Consider the following 18,985-nt stretch of genomic DNA (forward strand, 5'->3'; position numbering starts at 1 on the left):
GGACACACTCTCTTCAACTATGAAAGTAAAAGTTGCATTACTTCAGCTCTTTTTTATTGTTTATGTTTTCTCTGTTCTTGGAGTCCCAGATAGAAGGATCTGTATGGTTTCTGAGATGACCCAGAGCAGTGAGCTCTCTCTCAATTAATACAGGCTAGATATTGTTTTTCTCTATCTTACTTGAACCTTGAAGAAAGTTGCCTAAACTCTTTAGCCATTTAAGGAGCTTGCTAAACTTCTGAAGCTCATCTAAAATTTTCTGTATCAGGATATTCCCCATGTTCCTTTCAGTAAATACACATAAAATATTCTTTGTATGAAGCTCTTCGTGGAAGTCAAGATGGACACTGCACTTAAGCGCTTATTAAAAAACTTCCGAAGGCTTCAAGCATCTTTTTATCCTTGTTATCTAAAAGTCTTTCATACCTTTTCTCTTTACCCTCCCACGGGCAGCTCCACACAGCTCTCAGGGTCCATTTATGCCAGCAGCTAGTCTGTAGACTTAATGCCTCAGCACTTCTTCTCTCTTCCTTCTGCAGTTCGAGCTCGCTCCTTTCCCTGTCCCTAGCATGGCTTCCTAACCCTGTCTGTCCCATGTACATGTCTTACACTTTTTGTCCCTTGCACAACCTCCTGCCCCTTCCTCCTCACAGCACAGCCAGCAGACTCCAACTAACTCCAACTGACCCCATTCCCAGTTAACTCAGTCTTTATCACACCCGAAGCTGGGAGGGTAAGGCTGCTTGCACTCTTGGATAATTAACACAGTTGTAATATATTAAGGTCAAGACTGGTCTCAGCACTATCTTTATCTGGCTTCCCAGTCTCCCCACAGTTCTTAAGTCATTTAAGTACAGTATAAGTTTTCCACCATATATGCATAATTTGATATATTAGTATATGCTTATGTTGAACGTGTGTAGACCATCCTCAATTTTTTTACAAGAAACAAATACTATAATTATTATCATATAAGGTTACCCCATGTTACTTCAACTATTGCTCCATTTCTTGAAGATAAATGACAAGTCTTTTGAGTCCCAGTGCAAAATCCTTTAAGTGCAATTAGTGAGTTAGAAAATCAAAGAGCTTTGCTAAACATATGTGAGCTTGAACTTCCTTTTTTGATATGTGTACTTGTTTAGAAACATCTGAACATCAATTTATTGTGCCATAGAGTGGTGGAGTAATTTCATTACAAATGGCAATACTGTGGAACTGCATGTTCCATACTTTAAAAAAAGAGTAAATTCATTATGCTAACCTTTTAGACAGCCACTTTAAGCCTTTTACTGTGGTTCTGTACAGTTTTCAGCAACCATACAGAGTCATCAGTGTTTTTCTGCTGCTTTGTATTTGATGACCGTAACTAATTTTTGCTGAAAGCCTAGCTGTGTAGTAAGAGAAATGCCATGGCTCATTGTGTGTATTCTGTTTCAGCTGTTAGAAAGAATCATGGATTCTGAATGTCAGCATCTGGAGTATGCACTTGCAAATTATTGAAGTGTTCCTGAAGATCAGCTTTGCTTTTGATAGGAAAAAAGGGAGACAGTTTCATGTAGTTTAGTGACTTTGAAATACCCTTAAACTTTACTTTGTGTTTTATACTTGTGGCAATGTTTCTGTAGTATGACGTTATATTGTTCTTTTGCTGGTTATCCAAGCACAAGGTAGTTCAAGTTAAGTCTTTGCTTAAAATAACTGAGAAAATTTTGCAGAAGTAGAATCAAAATGACACAGTAGCTTCTGTATATTGAGTGACAGTTGTAAATGTATCAGTCTATTCTTTGTGCTTTGGATCATGGAACAAGTATTATTTTCTGTTGATCCCAGTGGGCAAAAGTGGGATGATAAATTACAGTAGTATTCTAGGGATGAGCCTTTGCTGGCTGACTCTACCTGGGTTCCATACTGATTGAACAGCAGCCAGCCTCTGGTCTAGAAGCTAGTACTTTATGAAGGGATTTTTTCTTGCTTCAGAGTACTTGTAAAACCACTGAAGTACAAATGTGATCCTTTTGGCTGGGAAATTAATCTTAACCTTTTGCACAGATAAAGGTTCTGTGGGGTCTTGAATGTCTTCTTTTCTGCTTCTCAAAAGATTCAAGGTTTAAGACCTCATGTGATCCTGTGTGTTCTGCTTGTTAGCATTTTTCTAACAATAGTCCCGTCAGTTGTTTTCAGAGTGTTTGTTCACTTTTTGGTTTTATGATAATATGCCTTGTTTTCTTCAGTCTCCTTTATTTTTCTGTTATACTCAGGAACTTGAGAAACCTAACAAACCAAACAGTTTCCTGATGCCTCAGATGCTGCTCTTTCATGTTGGAAAACTAGTTTTGTTTAAAATGGAATGCATATATGAATATCAGGTTTGCTTGGGTCAGGTTAAGGAAAAAAGTGATAGATGACTTCATACCTTTCTCTTTTCTTTGTAGTTAAATTGTTACCCTCAAGTAATAATTTTCTAAAACATCTTTAAAAACATATTAAAGGATTGCCAGATTAATGTTTATGAACCAGAAACTGATCTCACAGCCTTGCACCAATTTACAAAATCAGGACCTACTTTTTATATCACAGTTTGAGTTGCACTAAATACAGTTCTAGGTCTCTAAATTGTAGAAAGCACCACAACTGGGCAATGCCAGGTTCAAAGATGAGGTGGATTCACAATCTATATATTTTTCTCCAAATTTTTGATCAGTTCTGTGTGATTGGTTCATTTGCATGACCCTTCTTTGCCACTCTGCACCAGTCCAGGTATCATCTGTACTTGCAACAATAAGCATAAAAACTTCGAAGAGGTGTATATTGTAGCCTTGCTTACAAAATTTAATTCTATATCTGAAGTTGATCAGACTGGTGAACCTAGTAATCCAATTGGCCTCAGACGTGGGAATGTGCACTCGTCAGAAGCACCTAGTACTGCAAAAGGTGATGCATCCCAGGAAGCCTGGTACTGATAACAGAGGAAGCAAAAACTTGGAGTTGAGTGATATGGTTAGACACATCCATGGATAGATTTAACCAGTGGTTATCCCAAAGCATTCTTATGATGGAGCACCACCAAGGACACCATATTGTTCTATGTCACCCTGATCTTTTCAGCCTTCTGATCTTTACCTTTTTGTACTAGAGTTCTCACACATTGTAACATAAAGTGGGTATTTTTGCATTCCTCTCTGAGGAAGGACAATTGATGGACATCGAGTTTGACCAGTGGGGTGGGAGAGGTGTCAACCTCATTGCCCAATCCCTGATCAAACTCCAAAAACTATATAAATCAAAATCCCCAAATAAACTTCCTTCTTTTTCACTCTCACACTGACTGCGTGAGTGTCCTTCTTTTCGTGTCCTTTAGTGACAGTTCTGTATTTAGAGCAATAACATTTTAGCAGCATGGTGACCTGACACAATGAATCTGTTTCAGGTAAACTTATCCATAGAATAAATTAATTTATGCAGTGATGCTATTATGTTGTTTGTGTTTCTTCTAATAATCTAGCAAAGTGCAGGTGTCAGCATGGAGCCTCAGCCTGTATTCAAGCATGCTCAGTGTTAATGGTCCAAAGTCACTTGCATGTACATGCAGTTCAGGCATATGAAGGAGCAAAAGAGGCCTGTAATTGAAGTAAGGAAAAGAGCTGGGAATTTTTCCTCACAAAGAACCAAAATGCAGTGAGATTAAAACTAAATTTGCATCTTAAGTGAGACTCTCAGTTTGCATTAGGAGTTTTTAATATACTTCTTTGTTTCTTTTCATATCTTAGAGGCAAATGTGGGACATTTCCAATTTAACAGCAATTCTTCATCATCCCAAAGGAGACAGCCAGTTCTCTGGTTCAGGAAAAGCAATGTTAGCATAGCTTGTGTTGTATGCTTTTTGTCTTTATCAGTGTCCTGTCATGTTTCTTGTGTAACCATTTACTGATTTGAAAGAACAGCAATACTTGAACCAAAAAGTGTGTTCTGAAAAGTTCTGAATTAGGTTTGAATTTAACTCCTACATAAACAATGAACAGGTAGATGTATTTTGGGTATACAAAAACCACTTTTAACCTTTGTTTAACTGAGAAGTCATTGAAGTGGTGACAGTCCCTGAAATAGAAAATGGAACATTGAACAGCTGTCTGGTGGTGATTCATATGTACATTTGGAATAATTTTTAGAGCAAAAGTTTTTTGGCTGTTCTGTGGTGAGATACAGCTGTTATTAAAGGAGGAACTGTTACTACAGCTTCACTTCCCCTAGTTTGAGGTGATTCATTCCAGAGACAGAGAAGGTAAAGCCATGTGGGATCTGGGAACTTGAAAGCAGCAGCTTCAAGATAAAAATAAGTGTTACTGCTACAGGACTTCCAGAAGGCTTTTCCTGACTGAGAATTGTGGTAATACACAAATTCTTGAAGGTGTGGATGAGTGTCTAGCCTGATTGGTCAGTGCAGGAGAACAACCTTTTCTAGCAGCTGTTTATTTTGGGAAGAATGATGTCAGTGATCTAGAAACTGAAATTCACTCAGCTTTGTTTGGATATTGAAACAGACTGTGAAAAGAACCACTGTAAGGGAATAGCTTGTAGACTGAATTACCTTTTCAAACAACATGTTTCCACTCCTCCTTGGCTGCAATATTTCAGATTTCATTGAACATGATTGCCTCCTCCACCTCCTCCTTTGTGTTTACATTTTCATTTGCTTTTTCTGGCTGATACAAATCTTGTGATTCTTTAGCAAGACTGCTTACCTCCAGGAGCAGAAACAGTGGCTGCAGCTCAAACAACAGGAGTAGAGACATTTCTGGCCTTTTTAAACTTGGGTATTTGCCCTAACTTTGGTTTTCCTATGTGCAGAGTTTTGCTTAGAGAATATTAATTGATGCAAATAAGCTAGTGATTGACTATTGCAGAAAATTCCTTGTCATGCCTAGTAAAGAGGTAAGTAGCTTTGTTGTGGTTCAAGAGCTAGAAATACAAACCACATGTATTTCTTTATGGATTTTGTAGTAGTTACACAGGAAGAGTTTGTAAGGAATGAAGACCTGTCTTTGTTAGAGAAGGAAAAAGGAAAAGACAAGCACTCATAAAAAGATTTAACTTCAAAAGAATGTAGCTCAGGACTTGTCCAGGTTTGCCTGAAGGTAAAAATATTTATTTATGAGGCTGATAAAAGATAATCCAGATCTTCTGTAATGTTTCCTGCTGTTCCTAGCATGAACAAGGGTACAGTTTGAAGGAGTTTGTGTATTTGCAATCATATTTTTGTTGAGGTGGACTGGATCAGAGCACCTCTTGCTGAATTTGTGGCGCATGAGTTTATGTAGCTGGCTTTCATTTGTGTATGTTTTCCCAAGTGATGAATGGACAGTGGGTAGCTGTGAGGACAAGTCAAAAGGCTTAGAGACTGAAATATTTTTAACTCATAAGCCTGCCTTTGGGTATTTGAATTTCAAGGAGAGTAGTGCCAGGAAAACGCTTGAAAGGATGTCTCTAAATTTGGTGTGTGTAAGTATTTAAGGTCCTAATTTTTAAATAAGTGTCTCTTTGTGTATCAGGTGGAGAAGTGAAAATACACTCACAACCTTTGTTCTGAGATTTTCAGTTACAAGAGAGTCCCTGATACTGGGGGTGCGTGTGTAATTCAGATTCACCACGGGAATGTTGTTGGGCATCAGTCAAGGCAGTTCGGAGAGCTGGAACAACTCCTGGGAAGAGTGGTCAAGTTGCAAGAAAGTGGGCTCCTTTGGTTTAGTTAATTAAATTCGAGCATTACTCAGATCACCTCTGTTGTGATCTTGTTTTTTGACAGCTGTGTTACTCCCATATTTTAAAGTGTTTCCTCCTTGGAAAAAACGGTGATAGGGATTGAGTTTTGCATGGCAATGAGGTATTGAACTTTTAAGGCCTCTGTGGTACCATTACTTAGTAAGGTGTAGAGAATGAAATGTTGCACAGCTGTTATATTTTCTCATTTTCTTTTGTCAATACTGTTCCCTGCCTATATGCATAGCTTTACTATTACAATTAAGTTGGTTATTGCCTTTTTTGAGAAACACATGGATGAAGACCAGGGTAAAGTGAAGTTCAAAAGTCTTAGTACAGAGGCATTCTAGAATTTTGTTTAAGAAAAAGGTAGAATATGAAATTAAGATGTTCTATAACACCAGAACAACTACAAACCCTTGTATCTTGTAGGTTTATAGTATTTGAGTAGTTAATTTGTCCTAGTTTTATGAGCAAACAAATGATACATGTATATAGCTTTTATATATTTATGTTTGTATATATTTATAATTTTTATATATACAGTTTATAGTTCAGTAAGACCAAGTGCAAGGTCCTACACCTGGGTTGGGGCATTCCCCCAATACCAGTACAAGCTAGTTGATGAACAGATCAAGAATAGCCCTGCTGCAAGGGACTTGGGGGTGCTGGTGATTGAGAGGCTGGAACCCAGCAACATGCTCTTGCAGCCCAGAAAGCCACATGTGTCCTGGGCTGTATCGAAAGCAGTGTAGGTTTTGCAGCAGCCCTCCCGTTAGATGGTAGAAATGAGCCAAGACACAGACTTGTTTATCACAGTATGAAAAGGGTCCTGGTTTATTCCTCTTACAATTCAGTTATCCTGACTCCAACTATTCACTAACTCAGCAAGCTCCTACTGTAGGTTTCCCTTGCAGCCCCTGACTTTGGGTTATTTCCTGCTGAACTATGACTGCATGTATTAGCTTGCAGACTCTGAACACAGGCTTTTACCTAGCTAGACTATGACTGCAGGTTCCAATAACAGGTTTTAAGTGTAGACTCAGACTGATCTCACAGCAGCACATCTCTCTCTTGTTTTGCCCAGTCCTTCTGGATTGTTCCTTCAGTGTCTCCTTCCTCATCCCCTCCTCCTTAGGACCACCTCAATGTCCTCCCATTCCCTCTTCCTCAAGGTCTTCTCCTGACCACCCAACCCACTCCCTTTATCACATGTACCTTTATTTGCTATAGCTGTGACTAGCAGTATTGGGTAATTATCACAGCTGTTACTTATCAGGGTCGAGGTCACCTGTAATCCCTTCTCCTACAAGTGAGCAGCAGCATGAGGGAGGTGATTCATCCCCTCCACGTAGGTGAGATCCCACCTGTAGTGCTGCATACACCTATGGGGTCCCCAGCAGAGAAAGCAAGACCAGAGGAGGCCACGAAGTTGGTTGGAAGGATGAATGGATTTCCTTGTCTCCTGTCAGGAAAGGCTGGGAGAATTGTGTTTGGCCAGTCTGGAAATGAGAAAGGAAAAATGGGGTGACCTAATTGCAGCCTTCCACCACCTGAAGCGAGCCCACAAAAAAGATGGAGAGAGATTATTTACAAAAGCATGTAGTGACAGGACAGGCTTTAAACTGAAAGTGGAGAGATTTAGACAAGATACAAAGAATAAACAGAGGGTGGAGAGACACTGGAACAGGTAGCACAGAAAAGTTGTGAATGCTTCATCCTTGGAAGTGCTGAAGGCCAGGCTGGGTGGGGTTTTGAGCAACCGGGTCTAGTGAAAGGTATCCCTGCCCATGGCAGGGGGCTTGGAGCTAGATCATGTTTAAGGTCCCTTGCAACCCAAACCATTCTATGATATATTCTGTGATGATAGTTAAAATTAACTCCAAATTAATCTAAGAACTCTTTCTTTCAGCTGTGCAAATTAGAAAATAATTTTGTTATGTGCAATATGCATTTTATTTTCACGATCAGAAAGCTGCAAGATTAAATATCCAGACTCCTCAGGAACAGCTGGATTTTTGTTTAGCTGTGAGTTTAAGTCTTTCTTACTTGTTTATATGCAGAGTGGTATTTTTTGGTCCCTAAAAAGGTAGCTATCTATTAGAGCAAATTGTCTAGTTGCGAGTAAATTGTTTTTGCCCACAATCAGTTGTTTTCTTGTGATGTCTATTAATACTGTATTGATATTTAAATTTAGAGCAAAAAATCAGCAGGTCCCAAACTCTTCTGTTTCTCATTTCATTTGTAGATATATAATATGGTTCCTCAAGTTCTAGTGTAAAAATAAAAAGTAATGTCATAAAAATAAAACGTAATGTCAGGCTCACCATCCTACTCGTAATCAATGAGACTTCTTTTTGGGAAGCCATTATTTCAAGAAATTGCTTTAGGGATTTTTGAAATTTGGTAGTGGACAACACTTTCAGCAGACATCCTTTTCCCTAAAATGGTGTTCCAGCACCGACATGAGCTGACCCAGCCCTGGGATTGGCTCAGGCTTTGTGCTGCTGACAGAATTTGCAAAATTTACTCCGAAAACATTTCTGATTGCAAAAAACCTACCTGGAAAAACCTCTGATGAAGTGGAGCCTCTGCCTTGAGCAAAAGAGAACCTGGCTTGAGTGCTCTGAGTTTTTAAAGAAACCCCTGGCAACCCCAGCCCTGTTTCCAGCTGCAGAGCTGGGTCTTAAAGAGACAATACCAATCTTGGGCACAGATGGATATGGAATACAATAAAATTTGGTTACCCAGGAGAAATACTTTTAAACCTACTTAAAAGCTATCTGAGAATCCTGAAGTAGCTTAAGGCTAAGGTCTGTACTAATACATAAATGCAGTACTTAATTTTCTGTTTGTGTGTTTTGCTGTTCTGTTTGTTTTTGTTTTTTTTTTCCTAAATTAAATTTTAAGTAAGCTGTACTCGTGTCTCTTCTTCAGTGTGGAAGCTGTACAATTCACAGCTGGAAGACGCCCAAATATTTGGGGTTGCCTAGCATTTCAAGCAAGATGCAGAATAAATTTGATGATTTTGTATTAAGTGGAAGAAGTACTAGACAGGGTCACCTCTGAATCTTACAGAGCACACATGTAAGATGTGCAAGACACCTTGGGTTAGTAGTCTGCTGTCAGTGTGTCTATCTTCTTGTCTGTAATTCTGCCGTGATGCTTGGATGGTACTGTATGATGGTACTGGGAGGGCTAATGGAGGGAGATACACGATGTTTTCCATTGCTTCCCTGGCTGTATGTTGCAGTTTTGGAGAGAGGTGCATGACTGAACACACTGAGTTCATGTGACAACAGCCAAGATTTGTTGATGGATGCCCTCTTTTACAAGGGCTTCAAAATTCCCGAACTTGAACACCTGATTGGTCGAGGTTTTAACACCACCCAGGTCACTGGCCAATTATATGTCTGTGTTCAGGATTGAATGAGATTGACTAGGATCGCTTGTTTGAGTTCAACCTATCATTGTCTCACCCATGGTCTTGTTTACTTCTACTCTTTAACAGACTAGGCGGGTCAAGTTGGGGTCTGTTATGGACAATTTTATCTGTGCAGCTTACACACCAGCTGTAGCTGTCACAGCTGTACTTGAAAATCTGACAGTTTTTTTGTACTTACCATTTCTACAAGAAGAACCAAATCTGCATGCTAGAATGTTTGATCTTGTGTGAGGTATTGTATTTGGTCTGGCTAAGCTGGTGTTAATTTTCCCTTAGCAGCCCTCATGGTGCTGTGCTTTGCATTTGTAGCTGGAAAGGTGGTGATAACACACCAGTGTTTTGTCTGCTGCTGAGCAGCACTGGCACACCATCAGCGCCGTCTCTTTAACAATTCTCTTTTCCCCTCCTCCCATCAAGTGGGCTGAGAGTGGGCAATATCCTGGGAAATGACACAACTAGGCTAAAACAGCTGATGCAAATTAACCAAAGGGGTATTCCATACCATATGATGTCAGCTCAGGTATAGAAGCTAAGGCAGAGAAGAGGAATGTGGGCATTTTTTATTTTACAGTGTTTGCCTTCTGGAGCAGTGTTGTGTCAGGATATACAACTATTCCAAACAAACCAGGGTTTTTTATTGTTTTCTAATTTTTAAACTCAAAACCAAGCATACAGTAAAAACACCCACCTAATAGTTACTCCTTGTTTTGGTTAGTTTTTTGGTTTTTTTTTAATTCTGGAATTTATTGTGACTGTATCAAAATACTTCCACATGAAACAGGAAGTTTCCTAGTCCTAGAAGGTTGTGAGAGCTTATGAGAAACCACAGCATGAAGAAGTCCAAGGCACTGTCTGTTGGCTGTATTTTGAAACATCTTTTTTCATAAATATTCTTTTTAAGTATCTGTATACAGACATTCAAACTCATGCATAGCACCCCTTTTCACCATGGAATTTACACATCAAACTTGATCCACAGAGAAATTTTACAGCAAGGGGAGTTGCTTTCCTTTTTGCTTAGTTTGATAACCTTTTCTGAAAAGGAGTATTTTGGTGTTTTGCATGTGCTGTTTTTAAAACCAGCATCAGATAAATAATAGTTCCTAGTCCTTAGAAAGTAAAAGACTGTCCTTTAGCATAGCTAAACTATATTAAAACTATTATATGCCCTTTATTATGTAAGCATTTTAACTGATGGAACCTTGTCAGTGTGTGCCATAATGAAAACTTTTTCCAACCAGACCACCTTTCTTGCCTTTATAAAAACAAATTATTTCATTACCATTGTGAGTACAATTTCTGTGTAATGCTTTTTCTAAACAGGTATTTCCTAGAAAAGTTTCCTAGTTTGGAAGTTCATTACGTATATTTTGAAAATGTGTGGTAGTGTTGATGTTGAAACGCATTGGGCTGTCCATCCGGCTTTTGATTCTGGAACTACAGAGATGTAGCTGATGATTACCTTTGAGAAAAGTCTGCCTGTTCCTAAATTGTAATGGTTTAATTTTCTTAATCTCAAACCATTCTCAGACTATAGGTCGGAAAAGTTTTTCAGAAATACCTACTTAATATAAATTCTAGTAAATGAATGTTAAGTCCTTTGAAAGTGGAACTACTTACTTTACTTTCTTTGTTTTATAGACACTAGGCATACTTACTCCTAACGCTTTTCTTGAGAAGTGAAATTGTGCCTATTTTCAGCACTGGATAAAAATTCAGTAGCCATCCTTTAACCTTATGTTGGTCTAACCTGTGTGATGTGTTAGGTGTGATGTGTTAGATGGGAGTAAGACGAATACAATTACTTCTGTGGAGGCTTCCATTTAAGTTCATTAGTTAATTTTTGAAACAAAAACGTGACATGCATACCAGATCCTCCATATATGTAGAAATGTTATACTCCTAACATTTACTTGTGCCTTCTTTTGTGAAGAGGCTTTATGTATATTCATTCCAAGGACTGCAGCTCTGATTAAAAGCTTGTATTTTCCTTGCACCACCAAGAAAAGGAGAAAATTATTCTTTGTAGTATAGTCAGACCACCAAGTAAAAGTGGATGAAGTAATAATTACATAATATACATATATATTAAAGGCAAGTATTGCTGGTAGATTTCTACAATTCTTGCTCTGAATGGAATGCGTAGTAGCTACCTCTCAAATTTCTAGTGCTGTAATAGTGGGATTCTTTAAATTAGTATGATGAGTTTGTGGAGCCATAAACATACACTCGAAACAGCATAAAAAGAGAGGATTTTATTTGATCTTGAGCTACAAATGGCATATTGTATTTCCATCAAGAAAAGTGTTTTAAAATTAAGGAAGATAATGTCTGGTATTTTCTGTAGTTAGAGAGTCAATTTAGTTTTCAAGAATCAATACCATTAGTGTTAAGAATACTTGTAGCATGACACTTGTCAAAGCCCTTATATGCCTTGTTTATATCTCTCTTTCCTTTTTATTTATATCTCCACAGTGCTGCATGCCCAAGGTCCCATTGATGGCAGTCTTTATGCAAAAGTGAGAAAGAAGAGCTCTTCAGACAGCAACATCCCTGGCATTGCTCAGGGTGTTCATGTTACAGGCAATCCTGATCACAGTGATTATACCCTGTCTGTCAGTAGTGATTCAGGACACTCCACAGCTTCCGTCAGAACAGACAAGACTGAGGAACACCTTGTCCCAGGAGTTAAACGGGGTCTGAGCCCACAAGAGAAAGCAGAACTGGACCAGCTACTTAGTGGCTTTGGTCTAGAGGATTCTGTCAGCACAACCAAAGATATGACTGAAGCTCAAATCAAGTACAGTGCTACTCATCACCTAGTGCCAGCTCAAGTTCACATGGATGAAGTTGCCAAAATGAAGGACAGGGAGACTGATATTCTGGATGATGAAATGCCTAATCATGACCTTCACAGTGTGGACAGCATTGGGACTTTCTCTTCCTCAGAAGGGCAGCACTCCACCCACCTAGGGAACTTCAGTTGCCACAAGAGCAGTCAGAACTCACTTCTTTCAGACTGCCTTGGAAGTAATGCTGGGGAAGAGCATCACAATGCTTTTGCTGCAGACCTGGGAACTGGTGTGGATTCCCTCTATGAGAGATCATTTGGAAGCACTGAGCCAAAGTCAACTGAGCAATTGCAGCTGATTCCTTCTGTCTCATGCCATCCACAAGCCTATGGCCCAAGTAACTACTCTACTCAGACCTGGGTACGTCAGCAGCAGATGGTCACTGCTCACCAATATGGTTTTGCCCCAGAGAATGAAATTAGGGTTGGCATTTGTAACAAGGTGGAGAATTTGGGCAGTGTCCAGAGCCAGTCCCAAGTCCCAGATGCCTCAACACGTGGCTCTAGCAGCAGAGATGCTGTGCGGAGAGGGCTAGGAAGCATGCTGGGTGCTGCAGAAGCTGAAGAACATGCAACTGCTGACAGTTTTAAGTCAAGGCCAATTCCTCAGAGGAGCACAAATGGCCTGGGTCTAGGACAAAATGCTGGGGACTTGCCAGCTTCTCCAACTCTGGATATTGATCAGTCCATTGAACAACTGAACAGGCTGATTTTGGACTTAGACCCTACATTTGAACCCATCCCAACCTGCATTAACACTCTCACCAATGACAGAAATAAATTAAATGGCTTCAACAGCCTTGATGCACACATGGAAGAGCTTAACAGTAGTTCTGGCTTCCATGACAAAGTAGAGGTCGCAAACAGGAATCCCTCCGGGCATGGTAAGCTGTAATACTTTCTGAAAATAATACTCTTTCTAGCACCTGTGTGTTCATTATATGGTACAGCAGGACCCTCGGGTCATTACTTAAAACTTTGACAATGATTATCAAGCGATTATTTCTGATGTCCTCTTTACATAATCAACCAATATATGGAATCAAATTGATGTAAGATAAGTGAGTTTTGCAGGTACTTGCCTTTTTGCTTGAAAAATGTACTGTTCAGCAAGTTCTTGCCTATTATAGATCATCTGTTGGGTTTTTTTTTGCTGCTGTGAATTTAAGTTATAAGGGAGCATAATTTGTACATTGAGACTTTTTAAAAGGCATCAATGGTATATGGTTTTCATTATTACTATTTCCTTTTAAATTAGGAGAAAAAGTTCCAATAACTTTATCTTCAAATATAGTGTAATGATACTGACAATTGATTTCTATAAAATGTTTTCACAAATAATGTAATATTTTTTCAGTAAAGTATTTTAAAACATGCTCTTTTGGAAAGTTTTCTGTTTAAAAATTTACAAGTCACAGTGCTTGTTTGTTATCTCTGTCTCTGAAATTATTACAGCTGGTAGAATTAAATTCACAACACTTCATGACTGTGTTGCCTAAGTAATGCTACTGGAACTAGCAGCTTTGCAAAAGGATGAGCAGTCTGCCTCTGGCTAACTCCACTAAACTTATTATTAATGGTCTTCCTAAAATTTGTGACAAATAAGCTCTTGCCGGTCCTACTGTCACGTTTGAGAATTTTGTGTGGTCTAATTTGTCAGGCAAAACATACGCCCTTGCCTCTCTTTCTCCCCTTCCATCATCCTCTTCCTCTTCTTCTTGTCTCCAGTCATGTTGCAATGAAAGACTTGCTTGTGTCCACAGGATTTGATTGAGTATTAGCCAGCATGACAGAAGATGTGCCCATGGCCTCACTGGACACAAATGAGTAGCTTCAGCTCAAGCCAGTAGGATATGATAAACCATTCAATGACGAATGTGCCCAACTAGTGTGTAGTGTCTGTTCATGGGCAGTCCTATGTGATCAAGGATGGTGATTCTTGTGGGGAAGGTAAAATCACAGTTCTGTGCTTAGGAGGGTAACTGAAGACTAAAGAAGTCCAAAAATCCATGACAAATAAATGTGAGATGCCTCGCTGCTTATTTTAATAGGCAATATGTATTTTGTGCCATTAGTTTGTAATTCTCTTGAATCTTTCCAAATTATTAGCTGATGGACAAATTGAGATTTTTCCAGCAGGAGACAACCATTATCTTTATATACAGTAAATCTAGTGAAGGGGATAAAGAGATAATTTAGAATAAGCCACCTTTTGCAGTTCTGTGTTTGAATATATGAAGCTTAAAAGAGATACTTGAAATTTTCTCACAGATTCTGGTCATCTCAAAGAAAGTAAGAGTCACTGTAACTTCCCTTGCGTTTTTAACATCAGGTAAATAAAGACCAGTGAAAATAAGTTTACTTGGGGAATGATCTAGAAGAGGATTTGTTTTAAAGAATTGAAATATGAAATTTCTGTATTTAAGGGAATCAAATATAAATATATAGACAGCATTTAAAATCCTGGATATTTGAGGGGAGGTATTAGGGCACAGTAGAAGAGGAAAGACTTTAGTAGTCAGGAACCCTTAATTAAACAAAATATAAAAGATAAATTGTATAGTTTTAGAACAATAATAATTTTTTAAACTTTGTCTTTATGTCAAGTGCTAAAATGTTCCATTTCTGACTTCTGCAAGTAATATTCAATTTATACTAACAAGAGTTTGATTTTAAAACTACTCAGGGTTTCAGAAGTAAAACAACACATATATGTGGCATGCTGCCACCGCTGCTTGAGATTAGGTCACCAGCACATACTGATTTTCCAAGTGCTGTAGATTTATTTATTTACATATTTGAACTTGCCCCACTGAAATATACAGAATTATACATTTATTCATGCATGGTGTGCACAAACCAGCATGGGGAAAAAGCAATTTACCTGAATGAGTATTAAGAATGAGGAACACTGGACTGTTTTTCCCTATATACACCACTGATCTGAATCACTGGATTGAGAACTGGCTGCATGTCAGGTCTCAGAAGGTTGTGGTCAGTGGCACAGTCTACAGATGCCTGTAGTTCAGGGGTATAAATCCAGTCTTGTTTAACTTAGTAATCACTTGGATGAAGGGACAGAATGCCTCCTCAGCAAGTTTGCTAATGCATAAAGCTTGGAGGAGTGGCCATACCCCAGAATGTGTTGAATGCCATTTATCTTATCTTGGAGTAGACTCATAGAATTTCATAGAATTAGGATAGGCAGGGAAACATCCAAGGCATTTAATTAGCTAATTTAAACTAGTGCAGCACAGGAGCTGCAATTGATAACACAAAGGAATGCCAGCTGCCATGAAGATGAAGAAATAGCCATTAATAATGGATAGCCAAAACAACACTTGCTCACAATGGCTGATCTTACAGAGTCAGGTTTTAGAGGGAGCTCTGTTCTCTGTGATTTAAACAGTCCTTGACCTATCAAGTATATTAATAGAATGAATTGGCCTGTGATAAAGAGATCAGGCCAATTGGCAGATCAGGACTGAATGGTCTGAGTGATGTTGATTGGATGAATGAGACATCCTGCATGAATCTCTCTCATGAGGAGTGACCAGTGCTGGAGGTGAATGGGATTAATGTGATGCATGGTGTGTATGCATCTAACCTGAGGGTTGTGTTACTGGAGGATGGTATAATTATCTGATTTCCTGCATGAGTGTGCAGAAAATATATGCTTAAAAGGTGTGTGCATGTTTTCCAGTGCCCAGCAAAGCTGGAAGGATGTGCATAAGAATTAAATATGTGTCTGTCAGCTGGGATGTACATTATGGTTCTTGCTTCTGTTTGCTCAAATGATTCTGCACTGATTGACAGATAGGCAACCACCTCTCCTTTCACATTTCTTCCTAGATGTTTTTATACACATGTATCCTTAGCATAGGTCAACATGGCACAAACTACTGACTGCTGACTGCTCACGCAGCAGAGTTCTGGGTTCTGTCTGAAATCGTGTCTTGTGTTAAGTGCTTAGCATTTTTGGATTATTGAATTTCTTTTTGCTAGGACGTATCTTTATGAACCATGAAGAACAAGGGTTGATGACTTCTTGTCTCCTTCAGTGTCATGTGCGTTGCTTATCAGAGGTGAATCACTGCACTGTTTATTAAAATTTTTCCACTTTTTATCTTTTACTTGAGCTGAGTGTTGGAGAGATGAGTTTCTGGTAGTGAATGAAGCTGCTGTTTACTAATAACACAGTGCTGCAATAGTCCTTAATTTTAAAAGACTAGAAGTTTGCAGCATGAAGAAATTTTGATGTGTATATAAGCTTTTCCCTGCAGCCTTACCCATTTACTTCACTCTCTGTATTTTTTTTTATGCCTAAAAACACATGACCTCACAGCTAAAGGTATTTGTAAGATATCTTATTTTCTCAAATCTCCCATCTTTTACCACAAGGCTTATGTTTATTCAGTAAACAAAGAAAGCTAAATCAATGCTTTGCTTCAACCTACAAAACTGCAAAAGTAAGAATCTGTTAATAAATGTAGAGAACAGAAAGGTTTTTACCCATTTTCATCATAACCTACCATCATTGTCACCATGTCTCATCTGTGTACCCCATCTTTTTGCTGTTAAAATGTTACAATTTTCATCTTTAGAAAAATACTAGGTGAAGGTGAGGAATCCTGTGATCAAGCGAAGGCAGAACACAGAAACGCATTCAGTATTTGGGGCAGCCTGTTTCAATTAATATGACCAACAGGTGCATTTCTATCTAAATTTGCCAGCATGAAGAAGAGAGGGACTGTATTTTCCATAAGGCAGTTGTGAGTCATTCAGGAGCGACAGGTGGAGCTTCCTGAGTTGCTGAGTGGCCCATTATAAAAGGTCTCTAGGAAGTGTGGCGAACAGGGGCATGGCCATGGCAGTTTGTGTAGCAGTTTGTGCAGGCAGGACAGGCAGGCAGGGTTGGTAGTTCTCTTGCTGATCAGGTGTACTGGCTGTGTGTTGTTTGAGGTTATTCCACTGGCTGGTTGGTCTTGGGATTTCTGTTAGTAATGGTTTCAACACAGTTGAAAACTGTGGTTGGTACCAGTGTATGTGACCAAGTGGAGCCCTCCAAAAAGGATGTGTCTGTACAGACCCATTCCTGCCCAGAGTGTTTGAGTTTATCAGTTGTTTCAGGGGATTATATGAAGGAGACACACCTGAGGTGTGAGCAAGTAAATGACCTCCTTTCACTGGTGGTCAAGCTTAGGGAGGAAGTTGAATGATTAAGGAGTATCAGGGAAAGTGAAAGGGAAATAGACTGGTGAAGTTCAGTGCTTCCATCTTTAAGGGAGGCCCATCTAGAGTCAGAGGACTGCTATGCCTCCCACTCCCAGGAAGTAGAACAGCACCTGGTAGATGAAGGGGAGTGGAAAAGGGTCTCTGCTCAGGGAGGTAATAATAAATACTCCTCCCAACCCCCATCCCCTAGCCAGGTGCCACTTCAGAATAGGTATGAGCCCATGGATCTAGAGAGCCAGCCAGATGATTTAGAAGGAAATTATCTGCCCAGTGAGCCTTCCAATTATGATTCATCTGTAAGACGGATCTCCACATCTAACATCAAGAAGAAGAGAAGGGTAATCGTAGTAGGTGACTCTCTTCTGAAAGGGAACAGAGGGCCCCATATGTCACCTGGACCCATCTCACAGGGAAGTCTGCTGCCTCCCCAGGGCCTGGATACAGGATATTACTAAGAGACTTCCTGGGCTGATTCAGCCCACTGATTATTACCCACTGCTGACACTCCAGGCAGGCAGTGATGAAATCAAAAAGAGGAGTGCCAAGGCGATTAAAAGGGACTTTAGGGCACTGGGTCACATGATTGATAATACAGGCACCCACGTAGTTTTCTGCTCAGTCCCTTTGGTGGCAGAGAAAAATCATAGAAGAAATAGGAGAGCTCACATCGTTAACAAGTGGCTTAAGGGTTGGCTTTTTGTTGGTCATCAACAAAATTTTGGATTCTTTGATCATAGGGCAACTTTTACGGCATCTGCTCTGTTGGAACCAGATGAGATACATCTCTGTTAAGGGTAGAAGCTTCTTAGCTCAGGAACAGGCAAACCTCGTTGAGAGGGCTTTAAAGTAGGTTTGAAGGGGGAAGGGGATGCAGCTGGGCTGCCTGGAAGCAGGCCCAAGGGGACTAAGCCTGAGTTAGGGGTGAAATCAGTAGCCCAGCTGAGGTGCATGTATACCAATGCACACAGCATGGGTAACAAACAGGAAGAGCTGCATGGTGCAGCAGCATAGGTGTGATATAATTGCCATCACAGAAACATGGTGAGATGACTCACATGGCTGGAGCACTGCACTGGATGGCTACAAGCTCTTCAGAAGAGATAAGAAAGGGAGAACAGGTGGAGGGGTGGCCCTTTATATTAAAAAGGCTTTTGATGCCATAGGTATTGAAACTAATGGAGTTGAGTGCCTATGGGTAAGAATTAAGGGGAAGACCAACAAGGCTGACATCCTACTGGGAGCGTTCACCCAGCCAGGAGGAAGAGGTGGACAACTTATTCTGTAAGCAGCTGGAGAATGTTTCTGAGTCATCAGCCCTTGTTCTTATAGGTGACTTCAACCTGCCAGACTTCTGCTGGGAGCTTAACACAGCAGAAAAGAGGCAGTCCAGGGAATTTTTAGAGCGCATGGATGCACTGCAACTTTTTGTCGCAGCTGATAGATGAGCCCACTAGGGGAGGGACTATGTTAGATCTGTTGTTCCCAAATAGAGATGGGCTGGTGGGAGATGTAGTGGTTGGAGGACGACTGGGGCAGAGTGATCATGAAATGATAGAGTTCTTGATATTTGGTGAAATCAGGAGGTACACCAGTAAGACTCTTACATTGGACTTCCAGAGGGCAGACTTTGGCCTATTTAAAAAGCTTATTCAGAGAATTCCTTGGAAGCAGCCCTTAAAAACAAAAGAGTTCAGGAA

The 18,985-nt window shown here is 39.7% G+C and overlaps 1 protein-coding gene across 1 annotated transcript in view; it reads left to right on the forward strand.

The window, feature by feature from the left end:
• The window catches only part of TNS3 (tensin 3), a 122,791-nt gene that overhangs the window by 43,820 nt on the left and 59,986 nt on the right, over positions 1 to 18,985 (forward strand). Inside the window, exon 12 of the mRNA XM_066323113.1 lies at positions 11,678 to 12,937. Within this exon, the coding sequence (XP_066179210.1) occupies positions 11,678 to 12,937 (1,260 nt within the window). The remainder of the gene's footprint in view (positions 1 to 11,677; positions 12,938 to 18,985) is intronic.

This window comes from Sylvia atricapilla, chromosome 1, assembly GCF_009819655.1.
Source record: "Sylvia atricapilla isolate bSylAtr1 chromosome 1, bSylAtr1.pri, whole genome shotgun sequence".
In the NCBI taxonomy this organism is placed as follows: domain Eukaryota; kingdom Metazoa; phylum Chordata; class Aves; order Passeriformes; family Sylviidae; genus Sylvia; species Sylvia atricapilla.